General features: G+C 45.3%; 1 protein-coding gene across 2 annotated transcripts in view; it reads left to right on the top strand.

Moving 5' to 3' along the window:
- FCHSD2 (FCH and double SH3 domains 2) overlaps window positions 1–24,451 on the top strand; it is a 154,290-nt gene that overhangs the window by 116,906 nt on the left and 12,933 nt on the right. The window contains exons 9-13 of one of the 2 annotated variants that reach the window (XM_086739763.1): window positions 1,158–1,280; window positions 4,637–4,732; window positions 5,764–5,835; window positions 12,719–12,835; window positions 14,551–14,655. In XM_086739763.1, coding sequence (XP_086595889.1) covers window positions 1,158–1,280; window positions 4,637–4,732; window positions 5,764–5,835; window positions 12,719–12,835; window positions 14,551–14,655 — 513 coding nt within the window. The remainder of the gene's footprint in view (window positions 1–1,157; window positions 1,281–4,636; window positions 4,733–5,763; window positions 5,836–12,718; window positions 12,836–14,550; window positions 14,656–24,451) is intronic. The other variant, XM_086739764.1, reaches the window with a different exon arrangement.

Below are 24,451 nucleotides of genomic sequence, written 5' to 3'. Positions count from 1 at the left end.
TTATTTTCCGCGAAGCATCCTTCACCGAGGATGCCTATATGTGAAGTTTTCATCTCATCTGGTGGTTGCCATAGCTGTGTGCTGATGGTTGGTGAATTTATTTTTTGCAGAAGGGGAATCTCTTCTGCTATTGGTCGTCTGTTCTGAGTGATTTCTGTCTGCTTTACACGTTAGCCCTGTCTCAAACGTCGGGCTTGATTTTGCTGAGGGAGCAACTGTTCCTTAAGACTTGCACAAATTCACCTTTTTGTCCGCCCTGACTTTTCAAAATGATTTAAATAATCAAAAGCAATTTTGTTTAGAAATGCGTTATTGAATCTGTTGGAATCCGGCGTACGCTGTTGCAATGAATATGCTGTTGAAATCGATGTCGGAATTTGATTTACATAAATATATATAATATATATATTTAAATAGATCCAGAGTTCAAATATTTAAATGAAGTTATCAGTCACTTTGAAAGTCGTAGGTATTTAATACAGAACCTGCCTTAAACCCACGTGTACCCTAGGCCGTGCGATGCGATTTCACGGCTCTGGTTACAAGGCTTTTGAGTTTGGCCGTTGAATTATCCTCTGGTAATTCCTAAGTTTATGACACGGTTCTGATCCGTCTTTGGTATTTCTGTGCACAAAGGGATGCGGTGTACGTCTGTAAAGTGGCAGGCGTTGATTAGCAGTTTTTAATAAGCAAGTAGCTGTGTGTCTGGAGCAGACAGAGGTTGGGTGTCTTGGTGGTGGCATCTGGAGTGACTTGAGGAGTCGTCTGCCTGGTAGGAGCCCCATGTCCTTGCGGTTACCAGGTCCCTTTCTTGACGTGGATGCCATCTCCCCGAACGTACTCGCTTCTCCAGACCTGACCTCACAGTTCTGCTATGGCAGCGTTACACAACTGGATGGCAATCGTTGAATAAAACGTGGTGTTACGGCGCTCTGGGGTGCCATCTAATGGAAATAAAGCATTGTCATTCCTCATCAAAACTGAAAGATGTCCACCTGGCATTGTCCAGGCCGGTAATTATAGGCGAATACGTGTTAAAAGAAATTGTATAAGCATCTTACAAATGTAAATGTAAATATTTCTAAACGATATACAAAAATACACGTTACTTTTCTTAATTTCTTTCTTAATTTTCTCAAATTCTTTCCCTCAAACAGGCTCTTGATGGAAATATATACGATCACCTTAAGGATTATTTAATGGCATTCAGCAGGACTGAACTAGAGACATGCCAAGCTGTACAAAACACATTCCAGTTCTTACTGGAGACTTCCAGCAGGGTAAGTTTGAGAATTTTTCCCGTTGCCACCCAGCTTGCGTTCTCATGAGTGCGTTTACACAGCGCAAGGTCTTCAGAGAGCAGCGATCAGGAGACGCTCGGTTATGCTTGCTCCGCGTGTTTGGAAAGAGAAATCGCGGCTGAGAGTTCTGCGCTGGGTGATCTGGAAGCGTGTTAGTCAGCCGTCACAGGAAAGCCCTGGAAAATGTTTGAATCATTTCTTAATAATTGACTGTCAGCTTAAAAATCAAAATATTCCGGCGTTTGTTCCTTTGAATTAAGAATTCAAATACGGAAAACAGATTAGAGCCTTGTCATAGGTTTGTTTGCTTTGTGGAGCAGCCGGAATCAGGAATACACGATCGCTTCCAGGATAATTTTGATACTTAAATGATTCATTTGCTGGCCTAAAACAAAAATTTAAAAATTGCCATTGAGCTCAAACGAGCTGCTTTGCTGCAATCATAATTTTCCCTTATAGGTACACCTTAACGACCCACAGAGAAAAAGAGCTCATTTGTGCAGGGATTATGTAGAAACAAGGTAGAATCATAGAATGGTTAGAGTTGGAAGGGACCTTCAAAGGTTCAAAGCCCACCGAGCCCAAGCCCCTGCCAGGAGCAGGGACATCTCCAACCACATCAGGTTGCTCAGAGCCCCGGCCAACCTGGCCTGGAATGTTTCCAGGGATGGGGCATCCACCGCCTCTCTGGGCAACCTGGGACAGTGCTCCACCACCCTCAGTGTAAAAAATTTTTCCTAATATCCAATCTAAATCTCCCTCCCTCTACTTTAAAACCTTCACCCCTCGTCCTGTCCCAGCAGGCCCTGCTGAAGAGTCTCTCCCCACCTTTCCTGCAGCCCCCTTTGGGCACTGGGAGCCGCTCTCAGCTCTCCCCGGAGCCTCCTCTTCTCCAGGCTGAACAGCCCCAGCTCTCTCAGCCTGGCCTCACAGCAGAGCTGCTCCAGCCCTCTCAGCATCTGCGTGGCCTCCTCTGGACCCTCTCCAGCAGCTCCACGTCCTTCTGCTGTTGGGGGCTCCAGAGCTGGACGCAGCGCTGCAGGGGGGTCTCACCAGAGCGGAGCAGAGGGGCAGAATCCCCTCCCTCGCCCTGCTGCCCACGCTGGGGGGGTGCAGCCCAGGGTGCCGTTGGCCTTCTCATGCGTGCTCGTTTCAGAAGTAGCTTGAGTGTTAAACACTTAACAAATTTGTTAGCAATTCAGTAATTTGACATAAAAACCAGCCTGCCATCAAAGCCAAGATTTTAAATATTTATTGGGGTTTTTTTAATACTTCACCTGTTCTCTGTTAGTTTAAGCACAAGATTACAAGCTTGCCAAGGTGTGTTCAGCAAACTCTTTCAATCGCTGGTAGAAGGGCTTTAGTTTTTCCGTCTGAGCTGTGTCTCTGTTTCCAGGATGGAATTAAATTCTGTTTGCTAGAACGAGACAGGTTCCCTCCCAGCAGCGCCGTTACCTCCTGAGCGTCAAAGAGCCGGAGGTGGCTGCTGTGCGTGCGCAGGGCCGCGTGGGATTCCGCTGTGTTCAGTCAGGACCTGATGGAGGGAAACATCTCAAACCCAAGTTTTCTGTACAAAATGAGGAATTTTCACAATTTATCGTTTGTTGCAGCTTCGGAGGTTGTGTTACTGCTGAGTAAAAATGCAATTTAACTTGCTTTTCACTTGAACATTCTTATTCAAGACTTGTACTTCTTGCACTTCTCTTTTCAAAAAAACCTCAGGTTTTCTTTTGAACATTTTCTGAAATTCCATTTGCTGTTTGGAATAACGTTGCCGTGATATTTCTGGTAAGAAGCTTCACCAACCCAGGGCAATTAATTTTATTTCTGCACGTCTCTGACCAGAAATGCTCCGGGATATTAATTTGCTGGAGTTGCGCGCTCTCCCGAGTCTCACGTTACAATAAGTTGATCTCATTTATAACTAAATATTGGTGCTCTGAAAATTTATTATGAATGCCATTGTAAAGATGATTTTTCTTCTCTGAAAAACTGAGTTGCTTTTTAGTTAGAGGTCTACAGTGAAAGCTTTTTGCGTTAAAATCACTGGATAGCTTTTCCTGCCCTCGGTAACGACACTTTGGGGTTTTTCCTAATTAAAGTTGGTTTGAAATAATTACATGTATGTGACATGGCACAGAGCTGTGCGCTGTGGTCAGCGTTCCCATGTGTCTGAAGGACACGGAGCCGCTCCACATAAACCATCTCCATGCCGCCGTCGGTGCCGAGCATCACCTGAAGCTGCCGATGGTTCCTCCTTCGGTATTTTCCAAATTCCTATTTGCGGGAATTCCTAACGCCGCCTCCCTCTATGCCTTCTCTGTGTATTTTCTACGCATTTGAACGTGTTTACATGCAGCTGCTCAAACTGATGGGGTAATTATGTGCTGTACTGTTTTAAATGAGTGCATTATTGGCCCTGGAGTACTATTTACTTTCTTTAACTGAAGATGAATTTTTTACAGTTGGGTATTTCAGCAGCACAAACATCAACATTTTGGTGCGTTAGAGAACACGTATTTACCATTGTGCGTGCGGCGTCATCCGAATTCTCAGTCCTACACGATGCTGCTGCTATTTCTGGGTGAATGCCAGCTTTGTGATACACTGCCGCACCTTTAACCCCTCGTTTTGGTAGCTGATTTTTATAATTTCATGCTGCTATTTATGCGTTGTCATCAATCGAAGCAATGAATTCTCTCCAGAGTTCTTCAGCCAATGCTCCTATTTTTTCCTATTGCAGTCAGGGAGTTTTTCTTCATAAATGTGTAAATCGTGACGTAAGAGATTTGTTTAGGGATGCGTGGCGTGCTATCTGAAACGTGTCGTTAAACAAATTTCGTAGCTGAAGTAGTTTTGGTTTAGCAAAATGCGAGCGATGAGAGGTTCCTCTCAAAGCAATTTAATATAAAGAGATGAATTTTGCAGCTGATTTTGTGCGCATTATTCCGAAGAGTCTGTTCAGTTCCTGCAACTAATAATTTGTGTGAAAATAAGATATTTCGGCTTCAGAAAGAACTATGTATGAGAAATTATCCACAAGAGAAGAGAAAAATATTAATTTTACATCCTCTGTACTCAATAGTTGGTGCTTTTTTCCCCCAAATTCCCTTTGTGGGGTTGGTTTTTTTTTTCATGGCAGATCTATTTTAGGTCTTTGTCATCCAGTGAGTATCCTGCCACACACCTCTGAGTAACTGGGTAGTACTGCCCAGAACCAGGCCCTGTATTTCCTTTCATTGCATCCGAGGAATGAAACAGCAGACTGATTTTGCCGTAGCCTGGTTTTATGTTTGCAAACGGACGGATCTCAGCGGCGTTTGTTGTCTTCTCAGGTGGTGCGGGATTACAACCTCCAGCTGTTTCTACAGGAGAACTCCGTCTTTCACAAACCGCAGCCCTTCCAGTTCCAACCGAGTGACAGTGACACTGTAAGAACCCTACTGAATTCCTTCGCTTATTTGATTTTGCTCTGTTTTTAAGAACATTCTAAATGGGTAAGAGAATCACGCTCCCTGGTATCCCAGTCTGGTTTAACCTCATGCAGTATTTTTGGAAAAAAGAAAGGGAAGGTGGCCTGATTCCACCAGCTCTGCTTGCAGTAGGTGGGTGATGGTAAGAAAAGCATCAAACAGGCTCAGCGCCATCCACAGAAGAGCAGAATCTTTTTTTTTTCGCTTCCAGATTGTGACTAGCAGCCTGTGTTTCTCTGCTTCCAGCGTAATTCTTACTAAATCTGGTTTGCTTTTATCGTGCTGCTGAGATTCTCATAACAGTCACTAACAGTAGGCTACAACATGTGTGGTGCTGTGCCAAATGAAGTGTCCACACACCTCCAGATTACTCAATGGATGTGTATAGTTACAACTAAGAAGTTATTGTTAGAAAGGATACTGTTAGAACGTTGCATTCCAAAATAATCTCGGAAGATATTGGCTTGGTGCATGTGTTGCTTCCAAAGCAATCCTTGACGACGTGAAAACTGAGTAAATCGTAGTATGGAAATACATTTCCAAACAGCACTTCTGTTACCGTGAATTGTTGATGTCCCACCGACACTACTAATGGTATTTTAAGAAATAACACTGTAGGTCTGGATTTTTTTTAAAAAAAAGTTTACCTTGTGCAGCTTTTTATTACTTGAATTCATTCATAAACTGGCTTGGACGGAAATGTCTTGATCTCCAGTTCAGGTGATTAAATTCAAGAACCCTGTTAATATATATCTAAGGATGATTTTTCCAGAAACATTAACACCTGTAACACAATTTCCCTTGTCTTTCCGTTTTAACAAACTGTGATTTTGATTTTTCTTGCACCTCCCTTGCGCAGAGTCAGTTAATTCAGTGAAGTTTTAGGTAGTTCTTAACTACAGCGAGCAGAATCTTTCTAACGGTCTGTCCCCTGCTTCTCTAACCTGTGCTGCTGTGTGTTTTCCTCCCTGTGCCGTCTCTGCCTCTAGAGTTTTAACGCGGTTCAGCTGGTGGATATCGAGCCCTCCCCTGTCAGTGCTATGAGAATGACAATAGCAGAGGTACACGGTGGTATTTACGCTCGGCCGTTAGCGGTGCGCGTGTGGCTTGGGATGCTGGATTTACGCTCAGGTAGAGGTGGCAACAGAATGCACAACGCATATATTAAAAAAAAAAAAAGCGAAAAGCTTCTACAGTGAGATTTCGGTTAAGGAAAAGCAATTTAACTGTGTTATTTATAGGTGTCAGCTTCACACTTTGCTTTTGTGCTTAGCACGCACCGATGAAACGCAGTCCTGTTACTCATTTCATTTTGGGCTTTTTCCAGAGGGCTGTCCCCGTGCAGAACACAACTGCAATCCACTCTTTATTAAACTCTTGAGCATTACAAAATTACGTGATTCTTTGACATGGCACCTGTGTGGTCTGACGCCGTACGCGTGCGCTGCTTGTGCTGCGTCACGTCCGCAGCTTTACGGAAGGCGATGAGCAGGATCTCACCTGGGCAATTACACGTTACACGTTCACCAGTTTTAACCAACAAATACAAGAGAACGAGGGCTTTTGCTCAGGCTTTTGAATTTGTCAGAAATTGTATGTTTTCTAATTAATCAGACAACATTTAGTTGAAGAACAATTATCAAGCATTCTTTTGCCACATAATCTCCTTGGAGATGATCTGCAGAGATTATCGGTTGGCTTTTGTGGGTTATGCATGATAATTTTCACACCGAAGAAAAGAAAACGCACGGAAAGAAATAGAAGTGATGTTTAATTAATTATTAATAACAGTTAATCAAATGTTTTGTATCAGCCTTTTCCAAGAGCAAATTGTGGCCTCTCACCCGATCCACTGTGACTGGGGTCAAAGTTTGGAGCATTTAAATACTACTGGAATTAAATTGTGAATGTTGTAGGGAAGAAGAATGTTACAAACAATCTGGATGTGGAAGTTGGCTCTAGGAAAAGCTCTGAAGGCTTTCAGAAATTCTAGTTTTCCATCTCAAAATTGGGTTTTATGAGGGGAGAGCTGTTGCCAAAGAGTAACGCAGAACGGATTGCCATGCAGTCCTTGAGGCAGCTGCAAAACCTGCAACTCAATTTACTTTCAAAATACTCTCAACACACAGTCAGCACCTCCAAAAGAGATTGTTCCTAAGAAGGATGGCTGTGAAATGGTTTTCCGTCAATTTTCGGGATTTCTGTTTCCCTGACATCGTAGTAACGCTGGCTGAAGTGTAGACTCTTGAGTGTGCGCAAAGAGACGCTCGCTACGAAATATTTTGCATCAGTCAGCTGTTTTCCTTTATCTAAAACATTGCTTTGAGCTCTACATTTGTTCATGTTACTAAATTCTTTAGATTATTTCAGTGTCTCAATTAATAACTGACAGAAATTATTTTTTTCCAAAAAAGTTTTAAAAATTTTTACAAACAAACCATTTTCCCATCATGAAGCAGTTTGGTTTTCAAGTATTCAGTAAGAAATCATTGACAAATTCCCCACCAGCTTTAATCCTTTCAATAAATCAATTCACAAAACGACCTTTACAAACAGGAAAAAAATGAAAAGATCTTTAGAAATCCTGTTACCCTCACGAGAAAGACCAGTCGGCGAACGCCGACCTGACCCGGCAGCTGCGGCTCTGTTTGGTGTCGTGCCGGTTTAATCACCAAACATCCTCCCACGAGGCAAGCGATAAATTTATTAAGTCCGCAGCAGTCTCTTGCGTTGAAAACACGCTGTCCCTGTACGAACGGGGCAAAATAAAAAGGAAATTACCCAGCTTTTCTCTTCTTTCCTGTTTGGAAAAGGTTCTTTTGCCTTGAACGGTGCGTTATCGTGTGAGAAAATGAGCCGGACGGCAAAAGGCATGTCCAGAGTGTCGGGGGGTGATGGCAAAGAGCTGACACTAAACTTTGGCGGTCTTTTTTCCTGTTTTTCATCCCCGTGTCGCCTGCGACTGTAGTTTCCCCTGTACATTCCTGACGCTGTCATTTTCTTTGAGCGTGCACATCAAAAATGCGGCCAAATCTGATTTGTATGACAGCTTATCGCCATGAAAAAGAAAATTCTCACTGTAATTTGCAGAGAGACAGCATCTCAGCAGGATCGGTGGGAAGTTTTGCAGTTTCACCCCTCGTCACGTGGATGTACAAGTTTTGTGGACAGATTGTGAGAACAAGGATGAATTTCACTATCGTATGCAGAAGAATATCTTGAATATGTGTCCAGCTCTGGAGCCCCCAACAGCAGAAGGACGTGGAGCTGCTGGAGAGGGTCCAGAGGAGGCCACGCAGATGCTGAGAGGGCTGGAGCAGCTCTGCCGTGAGGCCAGGCTGAGAGAGCTGGGGCTGTTCAGCCTGGAGAAGAGGAGGCTCCGGGGAGAGCTGAGAGCGGCTCCCAGTGCCCAGAGGGGGCTGCAGGAAAGGTGGGGAGAAATTCCAGGTGGTGGATGCCCCATCCCTGGAAACATTCCAGGCCAGGTTGGCCGGGGCTCTGAGCAACCTGATGTGGTTGGAGATGTCCCTGCTTCTGGCAGGGGGTTGCACTGAATGGGCTTTGAAGGTCCCTTCCCACCCAAACCCTTCCATGATTCTGTGATTCTGTTAGGAATTATTGCTGAGGAGAAGTACGGGCATTCAAGATGAGAAATGTCCAGTGGATGCGAAGTGGGAGCCTCGCAAAGACATAAATTCCCTGGGCAACTGCGCGTCTTGTGCGTGGCCAACATGGCTAAAACCAATTTTACCTGATACCCTCCACCCCAGTCATGGGTGAAAAAAGATCTGAGATACAACGCTCGTGTTTGAGGTTGATATTGGAAATCTAGTTTGAAGAAAAGGGAAAGTCCGCACCCTGGAGTCACTTTCTCTCTTATCCCGGCTTGGATGTTACCATCGTTTCTGCTGTAGTTTCAGTACAATGAGCTGAAATTGGCTCACTACCTCGTTGTTTTATTTTACTTCAGAGTGCACGCTGTTAGTATTCTGATTTTTACAGTCGGAAAACACTGTTTAAGCACAACTCCAAATAATTTGTAGCAACGACAGCAGAGAGCAGAGGTAACACTTGAGAGAAGTGACCACTGAAGAGAAAGATTTTTGTTTATATTGCGTTGAAAATATCGATGAAATCCATTTCTCTGCGTCAGAGCTGATTCCAAAGGTGCTCTTTCACCTCATGAGAGCATTTTTTATATGTTTCTCGTTACAGCAGAATGCAGTGTGGATTTTTTTGAAAAGTTGGGTGTGAATGCGGCTGCTGTGATAGCTGAGGCAAATGAGAATAGTTATGAGGGTGGGAATGGGAGCCCACGAACAAAATATACCAGACTAAGTTCAAAATTAATTTCAGTGAGAAGATTAAAAGCTTTTTAAGAAATAAGATTAACATTTAAAAAATAAACATATCTGTGGTTTTTAATCTCTGCAGTATGTCAAAAGTGCTTAATAGAAAATCATCAGGCACTAGGAACAACAAAGCTCTATTAATCACTGACATCTAACAAAACTTCTCAGATTTCAGTCTTTCCAAAAAAAAAAGAAAAAAAAAAAAAACCAAAACCCCCTCCAGAGATGGGGAACAACAGAGCTACAGCCTTTACAGTAAGCCCGTCCTAACGTGTCTGGCATCAGCTGCTGCAGCAATCTGTGTGCGTAGTATTTCAAGCTCGTGGTCAGTGATCCCCCAAAATAATTATTGAACCACAATTAAAAATAAACAACCCCCTAAAAACCAACTGGATAAGTTATTCCCTGCATATGGCTTCACAACTGTTCCTTTCACGGGCGCTTTCGGTACGGAGAGTTTCCGTTACGCCAGATGTCAGACAATAGCTTTGATATTTGTTGGGAATTAAATATGTTAACATAGGAATTTTTTTTTAGTAAAAAACATGCAATCATGGTGGGATTATTTTTCAGCCCAGATGATGTTAAAAAGTCCCAGGATCCCCGTTTCTTTGTTCAGATATCCCAGCACCATCTTGCTTGTGATGAGTTGAAATGTAACTGTTGGCTTTTTTCCCCGCCTGATGGGATGTTCCTCATCCTTCTGCAGGCCCCAGCGCTCACCACCGCAAGATCATACAATCATAGAATCACAGAAGTGTTTGGGTTGGAAGGGACCTTCAAAGGTCATCTGGTCCAACCCCAACATCTCCAACCACATCAGGTTGCTCAGAGCCCCGGCCAACCTGGCCTGGAATGTTTCCAGGGATGGGGCATCCACCGCCTCTCTGGGCAACCTGGGACAGTGTCCCACCACCCTCACTGTAAAACATTTCCTCCTAATATCCAATCTGAATCTGCCTCCCTGTATTTTGAAACCATGACCCCTCGTCCTGTCCCAGCAGGCCCTGCTGAAGAGTCTCTCCCCACCTTTCCTGCAGCCCCCTTTGGGCACTGGGAGCCGCTCTCAGCTCTCCCCGGAGCCTCCTCTGCTCCAGGCTGAACAGCCCCAGCTCTCTCAGCCTGGCCTCACAGCAGAGCTGCTCCAGCCCTCTCAGCATCTGCGTGGCCTCCTCTGGACCCTCTCCAGCAGCTCCACGTCCTTCTGCTGTTGGGGGCTCCAGAGCTGGACGCAGCGCTGCAGGGGGGTCTCCCCAGAGCGGAGCAGAGGGGCAGAATCCCCTCCCTCGCCCTGCTGCCCACGCTGCTCTTGATGCAGCCCAGGGTGCCGTTGGTTTCTGGTGGGAGAGTGTGTGTTTGTGTCTGTGCGTAGGGGTTGTCTTCCTTGCCCTCTCTCGCCTCCACCGTTGGAAATCATCTCCTTCACAACCCCTTGAATCTGCTACCCCAGGCTCCCTTGTAGTAAAAGGATGAAGAAGAATAAAGGCCAGATTGAATTTGGATGAAAAGGAGCGTAGCTGAACAACATAACCACTAAACCAATTTTTGCTCATTTTCAATAAAATCTTCTGATAGGATGTTGGCGTAAGTTAGCAATATTGCTGCTCCCGTGAGAGCAGTGTCATCTAAAGGCAGAAAAGTCTTGCTTTCAAAAATCACTTCTGTTTGCTTCCCAACGTCTCTTGATTTTACTCTACTCTGTACCAAATGGTGGTGTTAAAATTGTCGTCCTTCCCTGACACAAGTCGTACCACTTTGCCTGCTGAAATACCCAATAACACCGTCTCTTCTTGTGCATCAGCTGGAGGCTTCTCACCTATCCTGAAAATAATTCCTTGTCTTTCTGCTCTCTTATCCTTTTCTTGCTGGCCAACCTTGAATTTCTCCTTCTTAAACAACTTTTGCATCCTTGTGGGATCTTCTCTGGTTTCCAGCTACACCAGATAAAGAAAAATCCTGTCTTTTGAACCACAGAGAGTGAGAAATTCATGGAATTTCATGAAATAATTTCTTTCACACATGCGTACGCAACCTCAGTTTGTTTTGAGCAGCACTAAGCGTACTCTTTCTTCTTGAGTGATACTCACTCTTCACTGACAGAGTGGTCAGGCACTGGAACAGGCTGCCCAAGGAAATGGTGAAGTCACCATCCCTGGAGCTGTTCAAAGAACGTGTAGATGTGGCACTCCAGGACATGGTTTAGTGGACGTGGTGGTGTTGGGTTGACGGTTGGACTTGATGATCTTGGAGGTCTCTTCCAACCTTAAGATTCTAGGATTCTATGACAATTCGTAACGGGATTTTTTTCAGTTGATCTCAAAGTTTGTGCAAGATTATATCAGCCCAAAGAGGACTTGTGAAAAAAAGGAATTCAGAGTGGCTCCAGGCTGCAGTGACTGTCTCAGTGGTGAGATGTGCGTGGGTCAACAAGTGATCCAGGAAAAGGATTTGTTCTTGAGGATCCCCTTTGGAGCATTGATTGACTTAAATCGAAGAAACCACTGAGATGTATGTTGTGAGAATCTGTTCTGTTGTGCCAGGAAGGTGTAGTGCATATATTGTCTTCTCACAGCTAGTTTTACTGGTGGAAAGAGTATGAGACTGGCTTAGAAAAAAAAAATCAGAGACTCACAGACAGGTTGAGATCAGAAAGGACCTCTGGAGATCATCTGGTCCAGAGCTGGTTGGCCAGGATCATGCCCAGGTGGCTTTTGAATGTCTCCAAGGATGCAGACTCCACAACATCTCTGAGCACCCTGTCCCGGTGCTCCATCACCTGCACAGGGAAAGAGTGTTTCCTGATGTTCAGAGGGAACCTCCTATGCCTCTGGTCCTGTCGTTGGGCACCTCTGAGAAGAGCCTGGCTCCGTCCTCTTTGCACCTTCCCTTCCCGTGTTTATACACATGGATGAAATCCCCCGGAGCCTTCTCGTCTTCGGGCTGAACAGTCCCAGCTCTCTCAGCCTCTCTTCTTAGGAGAGATGCTCCAGCCTCTTCATCGTCTTCGTGGCCCTTTGTTGGACTCTCTCCTACTTAATCGTTATTGAGTTACTCATCCGTGTGCAGCCTGGGTGCAGTAAATGTGTGCAGAATACTCACAAATAGAGAAGGAATATCAGGAAACCGACTTCAGTGAGAAGGTAGAGACCGATTCGCATCCTGAACACCGAGATTTGTATGTAAATGCTGTGGCAGTAGCAGAAATTACAGAAAGACTGACCTCCTTTGCTTCCTATAATGCATGTTTATTTTAGAAATTAGGTGACATCCTTGGCCAGTTATTCGTCATCTCTTTGGTATGGGTGAAATAGTATTTCTGTTCTGTTCATCGCAAATGTCTTCCATGGCCGTAGAACTGCGTCTGGCATTCAGTGTCCCGCTGATTTTCCCGATGCGTTGCGTTGTGACTTCTTTTGAACTTTGATTCGCTTTCATAGTTGGCTTCCTGCAACATGGTACCATCACAAGTCATGGTTTTGTTGAGTCTTTCTTGTTTTATATATAACACAAAGTTATCCTCTCACTGAATATCATATCTACAGAGGAAGCCCCACGTCTGTGTCGTGACTCATTCTCTTGTTTTCTCTTCCAGAGTCGACAACTGGAATCGGAAACTGGAACGACTGAAGAGCACAGCCTCAACAAGGAGGCTCGGAAATGGGCTACCCGGGTAGCCCGGGAGCACAAAAACATCGTCCACAGTCAGCGGGTAGGTTAGGAAAACATTCATTTGCAGATTTTATTTGTTGCAGCTCCCCGCTGCATGGAAGAGGAGCTGCTACAAGCACCCAGGGATTATTTTTGTCCTGTTATTTCTCCAGGCCACCTGCCATGTTCATCCTAGCCCCTCTTGGCATGGTGCGCTCAATCTGCCAGGACAGTAGCTCCTCTCTTTGGTTCATCAATACATTTTGTTGTTCCCACATAAATCTGAAGTTACAGCTTCTGTTTTACTGTGGATAACTTCCAGACTTGCCTCAATTCTACACAGCATCCTTTTATTCAAACTGAAGTTTCAGGGATTCTCTTATCTCCACTGTATCATGTATATATTACCCGTAGAAAAACTTATATTCCTTTGGAAATCAAAAGTCTTTTCAACACTAGGAAAATCCATGAGTAATGCTCACTCAGATCTGGTGCGAAGACACAAAATTAAGTGTGTATTGATAAATTTATTTCTACACGTGTGGCTAGAAGAACCTGGGGCTGTATTTGGACATACTGACTGGAGCTTCAGGTGTTTTCCTAATTTCTGCCTAAAACCCTCGGTGTCACGTGCGCAGGTCAAGCCTGACTTGCATAGACTACACTAAATTCTGTTAAAGAGGATGTGTCTGTGCTACAGCGTCTGTAATACTGTAAAATTACAATATTACAACGTTATTGCCCGGGAAGTGGGGGATTTTCCACTTGAGGGATTTGAGCTGTCCCTCAGACTACGAAGGGGAATGGAAGAAGCAAGAGCAGAGTAGGCGTTTGCCACCTTACCCGTCTCCTGCTGAGCCTGGGTCACTCTCTAGCAAAAAGAGAAGTAGTAGCATCAGACAGAGGTTACTGACAGAGTCTAACCAAAATATGATAGGAAAAGCACACGCAGAGCAAGGAGGGGGCATCCTGGATCCTGGTCCTAGCACGTGATGCTCCTCCTGCGCTTTCTCCAAAGACTGTTTAACACAAAATGTGTAAGCAGTCACTGACCAGGCGCGGGTTTGCACATACCTGGTGACGATTTGTGCAGTCACATGCTTTTGTACATGATTTTAAAATAGAGGGAGGGAGATTCAGACTGGATCGAAGGAAAAAATTTTTTACCCTGAGGGTGGTGGAGCACTGTCCCAGGTTGCCCAGAGAGGCGGTGGATGCCCCATCCCTGGAAACATTCCAGGCCAGGTTGGCCGGGGCTCTGAGCAACCTGATGTGGTTGGAGATGTCCCTGCTCCTGGCAGGGGGGTTGGGCTGGGTGGGCTGTGGAGGTCCCTTCCCACCCAAACCATTCCATGACTCTAAGCTCAGAAACTGCAACGTATCTTCTGTGACTCAGCAAGTTCTCCTCTGCACACGATGTTCCTGTAAAAGCAGCAAACCTGTCTTGGCTTCCCCTGCAGCAGGGCTACCATTAGCAACTTCCCACTCCGCGTTTAAGATGTTCTTTTTCAACCTGACAAAGACGTGGACCAACGTACCCATTTAAAACGTGAATATCACCATCTAGATGAATTAATTCGTTCCACAATATCATGTTTTCGTGAAGATGTTGAAACATTCCTCTAACATTCCTCATCTTTTTTTCCTGGAATGGACTGTTGCTGATCAACCCAGCATCTACTCAAACGATAATCCCCGAGTTATCGTAAATACTTACCGTGTAAGTGGCTTGCTAGCACTCCCTGCATCTGTGATGTGTTTTCTTATTTCTGGCAGACGCTTGAAGAGCTAGAATGCCATGGACCCATGATGTCTGAGCAAACCCGAGCAGAACTGGAGCAGAAAATAGATGAAGCCAGAGAGAGCATTCGCAAGGCTGAGGTAAGAAGGAAATTACCTTGGCATGTTCAGCTTCTTACCACGGAAGGATTTCTGTTACAGCTATTTAACTTTGTTTGTGGAAATGTAAGCTTTCAGCATCAAAAATCAGGGAATTTGAAGATGTTGGTTTTTTCCTTGATTTCATGCTACTCAAATCATTGAATCAACTTAATGAAAGGCTCGAGATTAGAAGAGGAATATTAAAAAACCCTCCTGATGAGGAGTGATTAAACCTGCTGCGTTTTCTCCTGTGCAAAGGTCAAGAACCTGTATATTTAGGGGCTTTGTCTTAAATAGAGAAAAAATAATCTCACGTTTACTAGTTTCCCTTCTGGGTGAAGGAGTTAATACTGGAAAATGGTGATCATAACTCTGTCTTCATGCTTTTTGGCTTCTAGAAGGACCTGCCACACGCCGATGTGTCTTCTGTCGTAGAATAAGTTTTGATATACTTATTAATTTGTAATGTCAGTGGGAAAACATTTGAAATAATCTTTATATCTCTTTCTACTTTTACTCTGAGGTACTTTTGAAACGGTTACAGAGCTTTATGGACCTCTCCTGGGTTAAGACTCATGAAAAGATAAACTAGCTTCATACTTGACTGCCAGTGTTGGGCTGGTAAAAGTGAACCGTTTTCATGGCCAGTGATTCAAAAAACTTACTGCAGGCCAGAGGAACGAATCTATTACTCTGCAGCTGAGCGGGTTGCTTAATTAAAACTGTAGAGCAAATGTAATTGTTTCAGTTAAGTGCTTCTCATACTGCTAGATACTCAGAGTACCTGATGTAATTAGGAATGTGATTTACAGTTCAAGAGGTTAGAAAATGCAGAGTGAAATTATTCCTCCTACTGATGTGATAAATGTTAGCCTCTCTTTAAAACAAATCCAGAGCACGCTCTTTTACCAGAAAGTGGTTTAAGATGCAATAGCCTTTTCTTTTGAGTGAACTATTCCAAACAGACCCTACTCCAGAGTGCCTCGATGTATATACAGTTAATGATTGAATATACAGGGACGGAGGGCGTGGGAATGAAGATAAAAGCAGGAGGAGAAAGGAAAGATCAAGATAAGAAGCTGCAGAGGAGAAGGTTCTGGCACGAAAATATTATAAAAGGCACAATTTAAATCAGCCTAGAGCTGAAGTGATTGCAATTCTGGAAATGTAGAACTTTGAAGGTGCATGCTGCGATAGTAACGGCTAGGAAGGATCTCGGGTAGAAATCAAGCCGTGGGCCCGTATGAATGGTACAGCGAGCACAAAGGCCAGCTACTGTCTCTGCACGTGCAGCGAAGACATTTGAGAGCACATGAGGACTTTCTCCCAGCAGAAGGTTGACTTTTCTGAGAGATTTTAAAGAGCTTGAGATAAAATTGCAAGTTGCCTTGGCCGCGGCCACAGAATACAACTGAGGATAGAAGGAAAGTGCCAAAAAGTGGAAGGTTTATATATATTTAAAAAAAAAAGAGATGTAAGATGAGAAATAAACGCTGAGCGTGCTGTAGAAGGCAGCGGTTTTTCCCAAAAGCAGAGGGATGGATATCACTGCGTTGAGAAACTTGCTGAGTGAGAAGTCCAGAGCCAGGCGGGTGGTTCATAAAGCTGCCAAGGGGGGAGAAAATCACCTGCCCTTCTCAATGTAATGAGGAGCGAATGCGGAGTCGTATATTTGCATCATTTTAAATAACAAACAGCACTCCCAAGAGGTGGAGAGCATGAATAATTTTCTCTGAGATGTGTTTTATGGTATTTGGTAGAAAGCTAATGTAGACAAATAATGGATTTCCCTGGTTTTCCGGTGCTGGCCGGTGTGTCGTAGCTAAAATATCCCTTACCTTCCTCCTACTGAACACGTGTGCTGCGTTCCAACAGAACATGGTGAAAATGCCACGTACGGGAGCTTGGGAAGGCCCAGTGGCTGAGTGGTTGTCCCTGGTTTTCTTCCTTTCGCTTTGATACAAGTTTCCTACTGCGTATTTCAAAGACCTGTTGTTGTCTCTTGAGTTTTGGAATGGTAGGTGTGGAAACCATTTTCATAGAATCACAGAAGGGTTTGGGTGGGAAGGGACCTTCAAAGCCCACCCAGTCCAACCCCCCTGCCAGGAGCAGGGACATCTCCAACCACATCAGGTTGCTCACAGCCCCGGCCAACCTGGCTTGGAATGTTTCCAGGGATGGGGCATCCACTGCCCCTCTGGGCAACCTGGGACAGTGCTCCACCACCCTCAGGGTAAAACATTTTGTGTTTGTGACTTTTATATCTTGCCACATAAGTTAGTATAGATTTTTTTTTTTTAAGAAAAGCTGGTAAGTGAATTCAGTAAGCTCTTTTACATAGTGATGGCCTTTTTGCTTCAACCCTTCTTAGCCCCCACTCCTCTAAGTGGCACTATTAAGTAATTTCAGAACCATTAATTAGACAAGAGATTTTTGCACACATACAGTCCGTAGAAGAATAAACTGTATAAGCATCAAGTAAAAAAATTTTCTTCTGTAGTGCAATTTTAATTCCTTCCAGTATGTGAAAACCAAACACCTGCAGCATTGGAAGTGCAACTGATTTAGACAGAATTACTGATATTGGGTGTGTGTACATACTGAGCTTTATGTATTAGCTCAACACGAGCCGGCAACGTGCGCTGACAGCCCAGAAACCAACGGCACCCTGGGCTGCATCCCCACAGCGTGGGCAGCAGGGCGAGGGAGGGGATTCTGCCCCTCTGCTCCGCTCTGGGGAGACCCCCCTGCAGCGCTGCGTCCAGCTCTGGAGCCCCCAACAGCAGAAGGACGTGGAGCTGCTGGAGAGGGTCCAGAGGAGGCCACGCAGATGCTGAGACGGCTGGAGCAGCTCTGCTGTGAGGCCAGGCTGAGAGAGCTGGGGCTGTTCAGCCTGGAGAAGAGGAGGCTCCGGGGAGAGCTGAGAGCGGCTCCCAGTGCCCAAAGGGGGCTGCAGGAAAGGTGGGGAGAGACTCTTCAGCAGGGCCTGCTGGGACAGGACGAGGGGTGGTGGCTTCAAAATAGAGGGAGGCAGATTCAGATTGGATATCAGGAAAAATTTTTTACCCTGAGGGTGGTGGGACACTGTCCCAGGTTGCCCAGAGAGGCGGTGGATGCCCCATCCCTGGAAACATTCCAGGCCAGGCTGGCCGGGGCTCTGAGCAACCTGATCTGGTTGGAGATGTCCCTGCTCCTGGCAGGGGGGTTGGGCTGGGTGGGCTTTGAAGGTCCCTTCCCACCCAAACTATTCATGATTCCATGATCTGTGTTGCAGAAATAAGGGAAAACAAAAGTGGAAGCTGTTTCCTTTGTTTCTGTAATCCTTCTTTCAGCCTACATCCTGGACCCTGAGTTCCTTGGATTGTCCCTCTGATCTGATTTTGTCTCTTATCAAACCGAAGGCTGCGACACTTTGATAGCCCAGCGTGAGTCTCACCAAGCGGTGTAGTTGGTCCCAGGACTGACACTATTTTTCTGAATGATGGTGGGAGAAATTCCCGTTTGTGCTCTGGAAGGTCCTGGGGCCTCCACAGCAATTACTGCTAGTTCCGCTCAATTACGGGGGGACGCATTTTGTCTCTTCATTAGGATATCTACAACCCTCAGGAGGGTCTTTGTGCCAGATAAGATTTGATTAAGACTCATTATGGGGCTGTTTACTCCGTTGGATGAGTTCAGAAGCTTAGGTCCATTTTTAATGGGCTGTGGGGGGCTGTTTTCTCCCTCCCCTTCTGTTTGGCTGTGAATATTCATTACCGTGCTCTGATAACGGTTGTGTTTGCTGGCCGGGCTCCTGTCCTGTCCTAGGATCGGATCTATTAATCCTACGCTGCACGTGGTCCTCCTGCATCTCGAGGAGACGTAGCGACGTTTCAGCCGGTTGTTATTTGCCTCTTCTTGCAGTTGAACCTTCCAACTGCCAGAGCAGCGTCGGTCTCTGCTCGTAAGAAACGTGAGAAAAGCTAATTCCATGTGCTTCCCTAAAAGGAACGAAGCGGGATAAGGCTACCAACCCCTAAAAAAGCTGAATTTGTAAAATGTCACTTGCCACCTTCTATGGTTTTGCTCGGGGAACATATGCTTGGGAGCCTGTGCTGAGCAAACAGATTGTCTTCTCGGTGTGGGATCTGGCGGAGCTGTGAGGCTTTCCGGCGGGGCAGAGTGAGGGCTTGCCTGGCAAAATGCCGCTGACATCCGCAGATCAGGAATTTCGCACTCTCTTGGTGAGAAGGAGTTCGGTGAGGACATCTGCAGAAGGCGCGGATGTCGGTGTTGAGAAGAGAATCGTCAGCGCTCCGAAGCTGTTGCAGAAACTATACTACCGTATTTGAGAATTTTTATCTTGAATTATTACGTTCTGCTAATTATTTTTTAGGGAGTTGCTGTAAGTGAGAAATCTGGAGAGCGTGCGGTATGCTCAGATCCTGCTTAAATATTTCACAGGATATTTTTTTGACAAACCTGCCCGTTCTGGTATGAGCAGTGAGAAAGGAAGTCTTCAGAAGACTGGAGTATATGAATTCCAGATAATAATAAAGGATATTTTTTTTCCATTAGTGGACGTTTAACAGAGGCGGGTATTTTGTGGGATGAAGGGGCAGGAACAAGAGATATTTTGAAGAAATACTGTCATAAAGATTCCTGGAAGGATCTGATCAACTGAAGAGCCATCTTCGCTCCACCTGTATCTGTAGAGGCTGGATATCCCTAGATATGGAAACAAACGGATTCGTCATTTGGAAAAATCCTACAGATAATGCCCATCAAGACTTTAAACCTTGCTGAGATGAAGAGTTGCTGTAGGACTTCAGGCAGTAGATCATCTCCGATCTTTTTGGTAAAGGGATCAGGGATTCGTCTGGCCTGCAGGAATATTAGTGTTGCTTTTTTTTGTACATTTTCTTTTTGTCTTTCTTTTTAAATCCAGTTCTTTTGAAAGGTGGGTCACACTGCAAGTCCAGCTCAGTTCCGTGAACCTGTGGTTTGCAAGCGGTGCCGTTTCACAGAGTCGTTCAGGTTTTGTTGGGGTGTCTCTAGTCCAGGTTTTGTGGGGGTGTCTCTAGTCCAGGTTTTGTGGGGGTGTCTCTAGTCCAGCTTCTGCTTAGATCTTACCGAATCTTTCGACTGTGAGATGTGTGCAACATCTTTCGCTGTGTTAAGAGCCAGTATTCATTACCAGGGCTGCAGAGAAATGTGTTAATAAAGGTTTGGCTACATACGTTTCATTTTTTACTTACAGAATTTGGGTAATTTCCATTCAATCCCATTACCAGTAGCCTGGGAACAACTTCCTAAACCCAACAAGATGCTTCAGTGCTGCGCTCATTAACTCTTCATCTCCTTCCCCGCTAAATCCTGTCTCTGTTTAGGAATCTCTGACGGTTTTATGTGCTTCAGCTTGGGAAAAATCAGCCTCCCAGTTGGGCTGGAGCTACGCAGGTGGGCTCTTCTCTGTTTCACCTCTGTTTTCTTAACCTTGGCGTTCACTCCCGAGCTGCATTATCTGTGTCAGTGTTTCATTTCCCGTTCGCCTCACCCTGACGGTCTTGTTTAATTGAACTCCCTGCGGAATGTTTAGCATATAAATTAACTAACTGCTGTAATACCTGTAGGAACCTCCCGCCCGTCCTCCCACTTAAAAAAAAAACCACCACACAACTCAGTGTTGTGTTTCAAAATAGAGGGAGGCAGATTCAGATTGGATATTAAGAAATTTTTTACGCTGAGGGTGGTGGTAGAGTGGCCCAGGTTGCCCAGAGAGGCGGTGGATGCCCCATCCCTGGAAACATTCCAGGCCAGGTTGGCCGGGGCTCTGAGCAACCTGATGTGGTTGGAGATGTCCCTGCTCCTGGCAGGGGGGTTGGGCTGGGTGGGCTTTGAAGGTCCCTTCCCACCCAAACCCTTCCGTGATTCTGTGATTTATTAGGTAGTTCCTTAGCTGGTGCAGAAGAAGCGTTGGCTTTGGGGTTTTTGGTGCTGGCCAGGTGAGTTCGCAGCGAGGGGTTGTTCCAGGTCGCTGCAGGATTCGCCGCGGTCGCTCCGTTGCGGTGGCTGAGCTTCGCCTGCAGCCAGGTAGCAATTGTGTTTTTTTTTTTTGCTGCAGAGAAGACAAAAGAAAGACACGTTAGAGCAGAAAGAATATTTCTTACCTGGTTTATTGTAAATCTCTGCCGTCGTATGGTCTTGATTTACAGTACTGCAGGTAAAAGCTGTACAGCTAAAATTCCTGAGAGACTCTCTGTGCAAGGCAGAGCTTACGTTTGTGCCTCAGGGATAAAAATTTTAGGATAGGATTTTAAAATTCTTTTTGGCGTGCCTATCTTTCCACCCCCACATCAGCAAGGCAGTGAAAGTTGCATTTCAGGGGTTATTTGTCCGCGCGTCCCTACTTCAATCGCGCTGGACTGCGGCTGAAAACTGGTTTGTGTGGGAGGGTTTACGCTGGGTTCGGAGAAATTTGTGGCATTCCAGTCCTTGTTTTTACTGTACTCCGTTACTTCTGCCTGTCACTGCGCAAATAATTCTGGTGGGCCGAAATTTAAATGACATGTTATTTTTTCTTAAGGGAATTATTTCATTTTGATACCTTTTTTAATTAAAAAAAAAGCCTAGAATTTAGCAGAAATGTTTCCAAACAGGGAAAAAATAAAGATAACACCTTTCCAGAGTGTTTTACCAAAACCCTTCCATGTTGCTTAGCTAAAACAATTTCCCAAATGATCCTGTCCAGCCCTCGTAATGATTTTGTTCCTGCCACTAGAAAAATATCGCAGTGGCATAAAATATTTCTCACAAGGGATCGTTTAGATCTACTTGTCATCTTGATTGAATCCCATTTTAATATCTGCTCCTGCTCGTAAGGGTAACCTTTGTCTAAAATAAATAATTCAGAATTATTTAAGAGAAAAAAAAAAACGTCCTGGCAGTGGGTTCAGAGAGCTTTGTGGGATGGAAATGAACACTTGGTTTCTTACAGGCCCTGTTCTTTCTGGGAGGAGACGTCAGCTCTGTGAGGTATTCTTGCTGCTTTTAGTTCCCATCATTTCCCAAGCAGTTGTTTATCTTCATCTTGTGGAAGCTGTAGGTCTAAAGCCTTTGCTTAATTAAGCCTGGAACAGTAAATAAACAAAACTGTGCCTTCTCCCATGTAGAGCAACGAGAGGTATGTGAGGAACAGATAACAATATTTATATTTTAAAAAACTTTGGGGTTTTTTTCCTTTCATCTTCTTAGGACCTACCATCAGCTGCTCAGAAGAGCAGCTCAGAGAAGCAGGAACCACCCAGAAAACTTTTTGTAAACTTTGTGGGTGGCTGACGGTTTTTAAATCAGTGTAAAGATACCCCAGTCCCTAGCTGTTAAATAAATAAGGAGGGGATTCTGCCCCTCTGCCCCGCTCTGGGGAGACCCCCCTGCAGCGCTGCGTCCAGCTCTGGAGCCCCCAACATCAGAAGGACGTGGAGCTGCTGGAGAGGGTCCAGAGGAGGCCACGCAGATGCTGGGAGGGCTGGAGCAGCTCTGCTGTGAGGCCAGGCTGAGAGAGCTGGGGCTGTTCAGCCTGGAGAAGAGGAGGCTCCGGGGAGAGCTGAGAGCGGCTCCCAGTGCCCAAAGGGGGCTGCAGGAAAGGTGGGGAGAAATTCCAGGTGATGGATACCCCATCCCTGGAAACATTCCAGGCCAGGTTGGCCGGGGCTCTGAGCAACCTGATGTGGTTGGAGATGTCCCTGCTCCTGGCAGGGGGGTTGGACTGGGTGGCCTTTGAAGGTCCCTTCCCACCCAAACCATTCCATGATTCCATCATTCTATGAAAATACGTATGTATGCTCGTAAACACCATTATACATCTCTCAAGTGCCGGCCTGAGCTGATACCGTCAGTACTTTATGGCTTGTCTGTGAGGGGACGAAGCTCCAAACACTTGTGGTTTGGAACAAACCTCTGTTGAACATTAAGAGCCCTGTGTGTGAACAGAGCGGGGAAACTCGACTGGATTTGCTGGGTCCCTGGCATTCACATCTCTCGCAGGTACAGTCAAGGATGTTGGAGCGGCTCGTTTATTTTAGCTAACGAGTCTGTACAGCAGCGTGGCTTGCAGCGCACCGAGTACTGATACGAAGGACGCATGTTTAGAGGATGCCCAGGCTAATGTTTGTTGCTGTTGCATAACGCGAGCTAATTGGAAATGGCGTAACGAGGTAAAGTAGCAAAACAACTAGGCTGGTCATTTCCTGGGCAGCTTTTGTTGAAGGCACACGGAAAATCCTTGTAATGTACACGTCGGAGTAGAAAAACAAATTGGGGGTAGCTACTGTACTCCACAAGTAAAACACACGCAGAGGTACCTCAGCTCGCTAACGTGATAAAATGGGGAGCTCTCACCTTCACGGGGTGCTCGGAGTCACTCATCTCCCTTCTGTCAAAGCAGATGTAGTCAAAAGTGGTTTTGTTCCAAATCTTGACGACTTACTAATAGGAGAGAAATGCGTTCACGTGCAGAAATTCAGCTTTTTTGGTGCAACCCTTCTGTGCTGACATCTTTGGTTTGAAAGTGCGTTCCCTGTTCACCTTGACGGAGTGAGAAATCCACTTCTCAATTCCATAAGTGCTCCTAAAACATTTTTTTTTCCAAATAAAAAGTTAATGATTCATTAAAATTATTATTGTTCCCATGTTCTTACAGCTTTAAAATGTAAGAACTAATATAAGTAGAGGTAAAAGAAGAACACAAACTGAGAGGTTTTGCCTTTCTGAGACCAAGAAAGGGATAAAATGCCTCCTCCCCTCACCTCTGGGCCTCAAAACCATCTAGCACTTCCCATTTCAGACCTTTCCATAGGTATTGCTTTGTAAATATTCCCAAATTTCGGGTTGGGGCTGGGGCCGTACTGACGTACAAGACTTTCAGGAGATGCTCGATGCCGCCGTTGAACTGCAAGGATCTGTCTTTCAAATGTAAATGCTGATGCGTGGATCAATCTCTGAACTTTTTGGTTTTTTTAAATCAGTATTTTCTGCGTCTTGACTGAAGGAGTGTGCATATTAATACATTTTGCTTTTTTCCTCGTTTTCTGGGCTATGTGAGCAGTATTTATGGCACGTGTTAATCATTCACCTGAAGACCACTCGCAGGGAGAAGTGGAAACTTCACTTGGCTTGGGCTTTGGCTTTTCCCGTGGGAAATACTTCTCCAACTTCTCCAGTCCTTGAGTGTCCATACCTAATTCTGTGGGGGAGCGTGTGCACGCAGCTGCACCCGTGTGAAGAGACATTTCACATCGTACATTTTACTCTTAATGACTGACTGCTTTTTAAAAATCACATTTTTTCTAAGCAAAATTAAAAATAATGTCTCTCAAAAGTAGTTTCATTGTTTGAAACAGGTTTGAAGTCACCTCCACAAATTAAATTAAATTAAAATGGATCCATGGTTGGGGGTTCAGCTGGATTGAAGTTATAGCTACTGCGTCCAGCTCTGGAGCCCCCAACATCAGAAGGACGTGGAGCTGCTGGAGAGGGTCCAGAGGAGGCCACGCAGATGCTGAGAGGGCTGGAGCAGCTCTGCTGTGAGGCCAGGCTGAGAGAGCTGGGGCTGTTCAGCCTGGAGAAGAGGAGGCTCCGGGGAGAGCTGAGAGCGGCTCCCAGTGCCCAAAGGGGGCTGCAGGAAAGGTGGGGAGAGACTCTTCAGCAGGGCCTGCTGGGACAGGACGAGGGGTCATGGTTTCAAAATAGAGGGAGGCACATTCAGATTGGACAGAAGGAAGACACTTTTTAAGCTGAGGGTGGTGGAGCACTGGCC

The sequence above is a fragment of the Chlamydotis macqueenii genome, chromosome 1 (assembly GCF_036417535.1).
Source record: "Chlamydotis macqueenii isolate bChlMac1 chromosome 1, bChlMac1.mat, whole genome shotgun sequence".
Lineage (NCBI taxonomy): Eukaryota > Metazoa > Chordata > Aves > Otidiformes > Otididae > Chlamydotis > Chlamydotis macqueenii.
The sequence above is the reverse complement of the archived record's forward strand: the minus strand, read 5'-3'. Positions and strand labels throughout refer to the sequence as shown.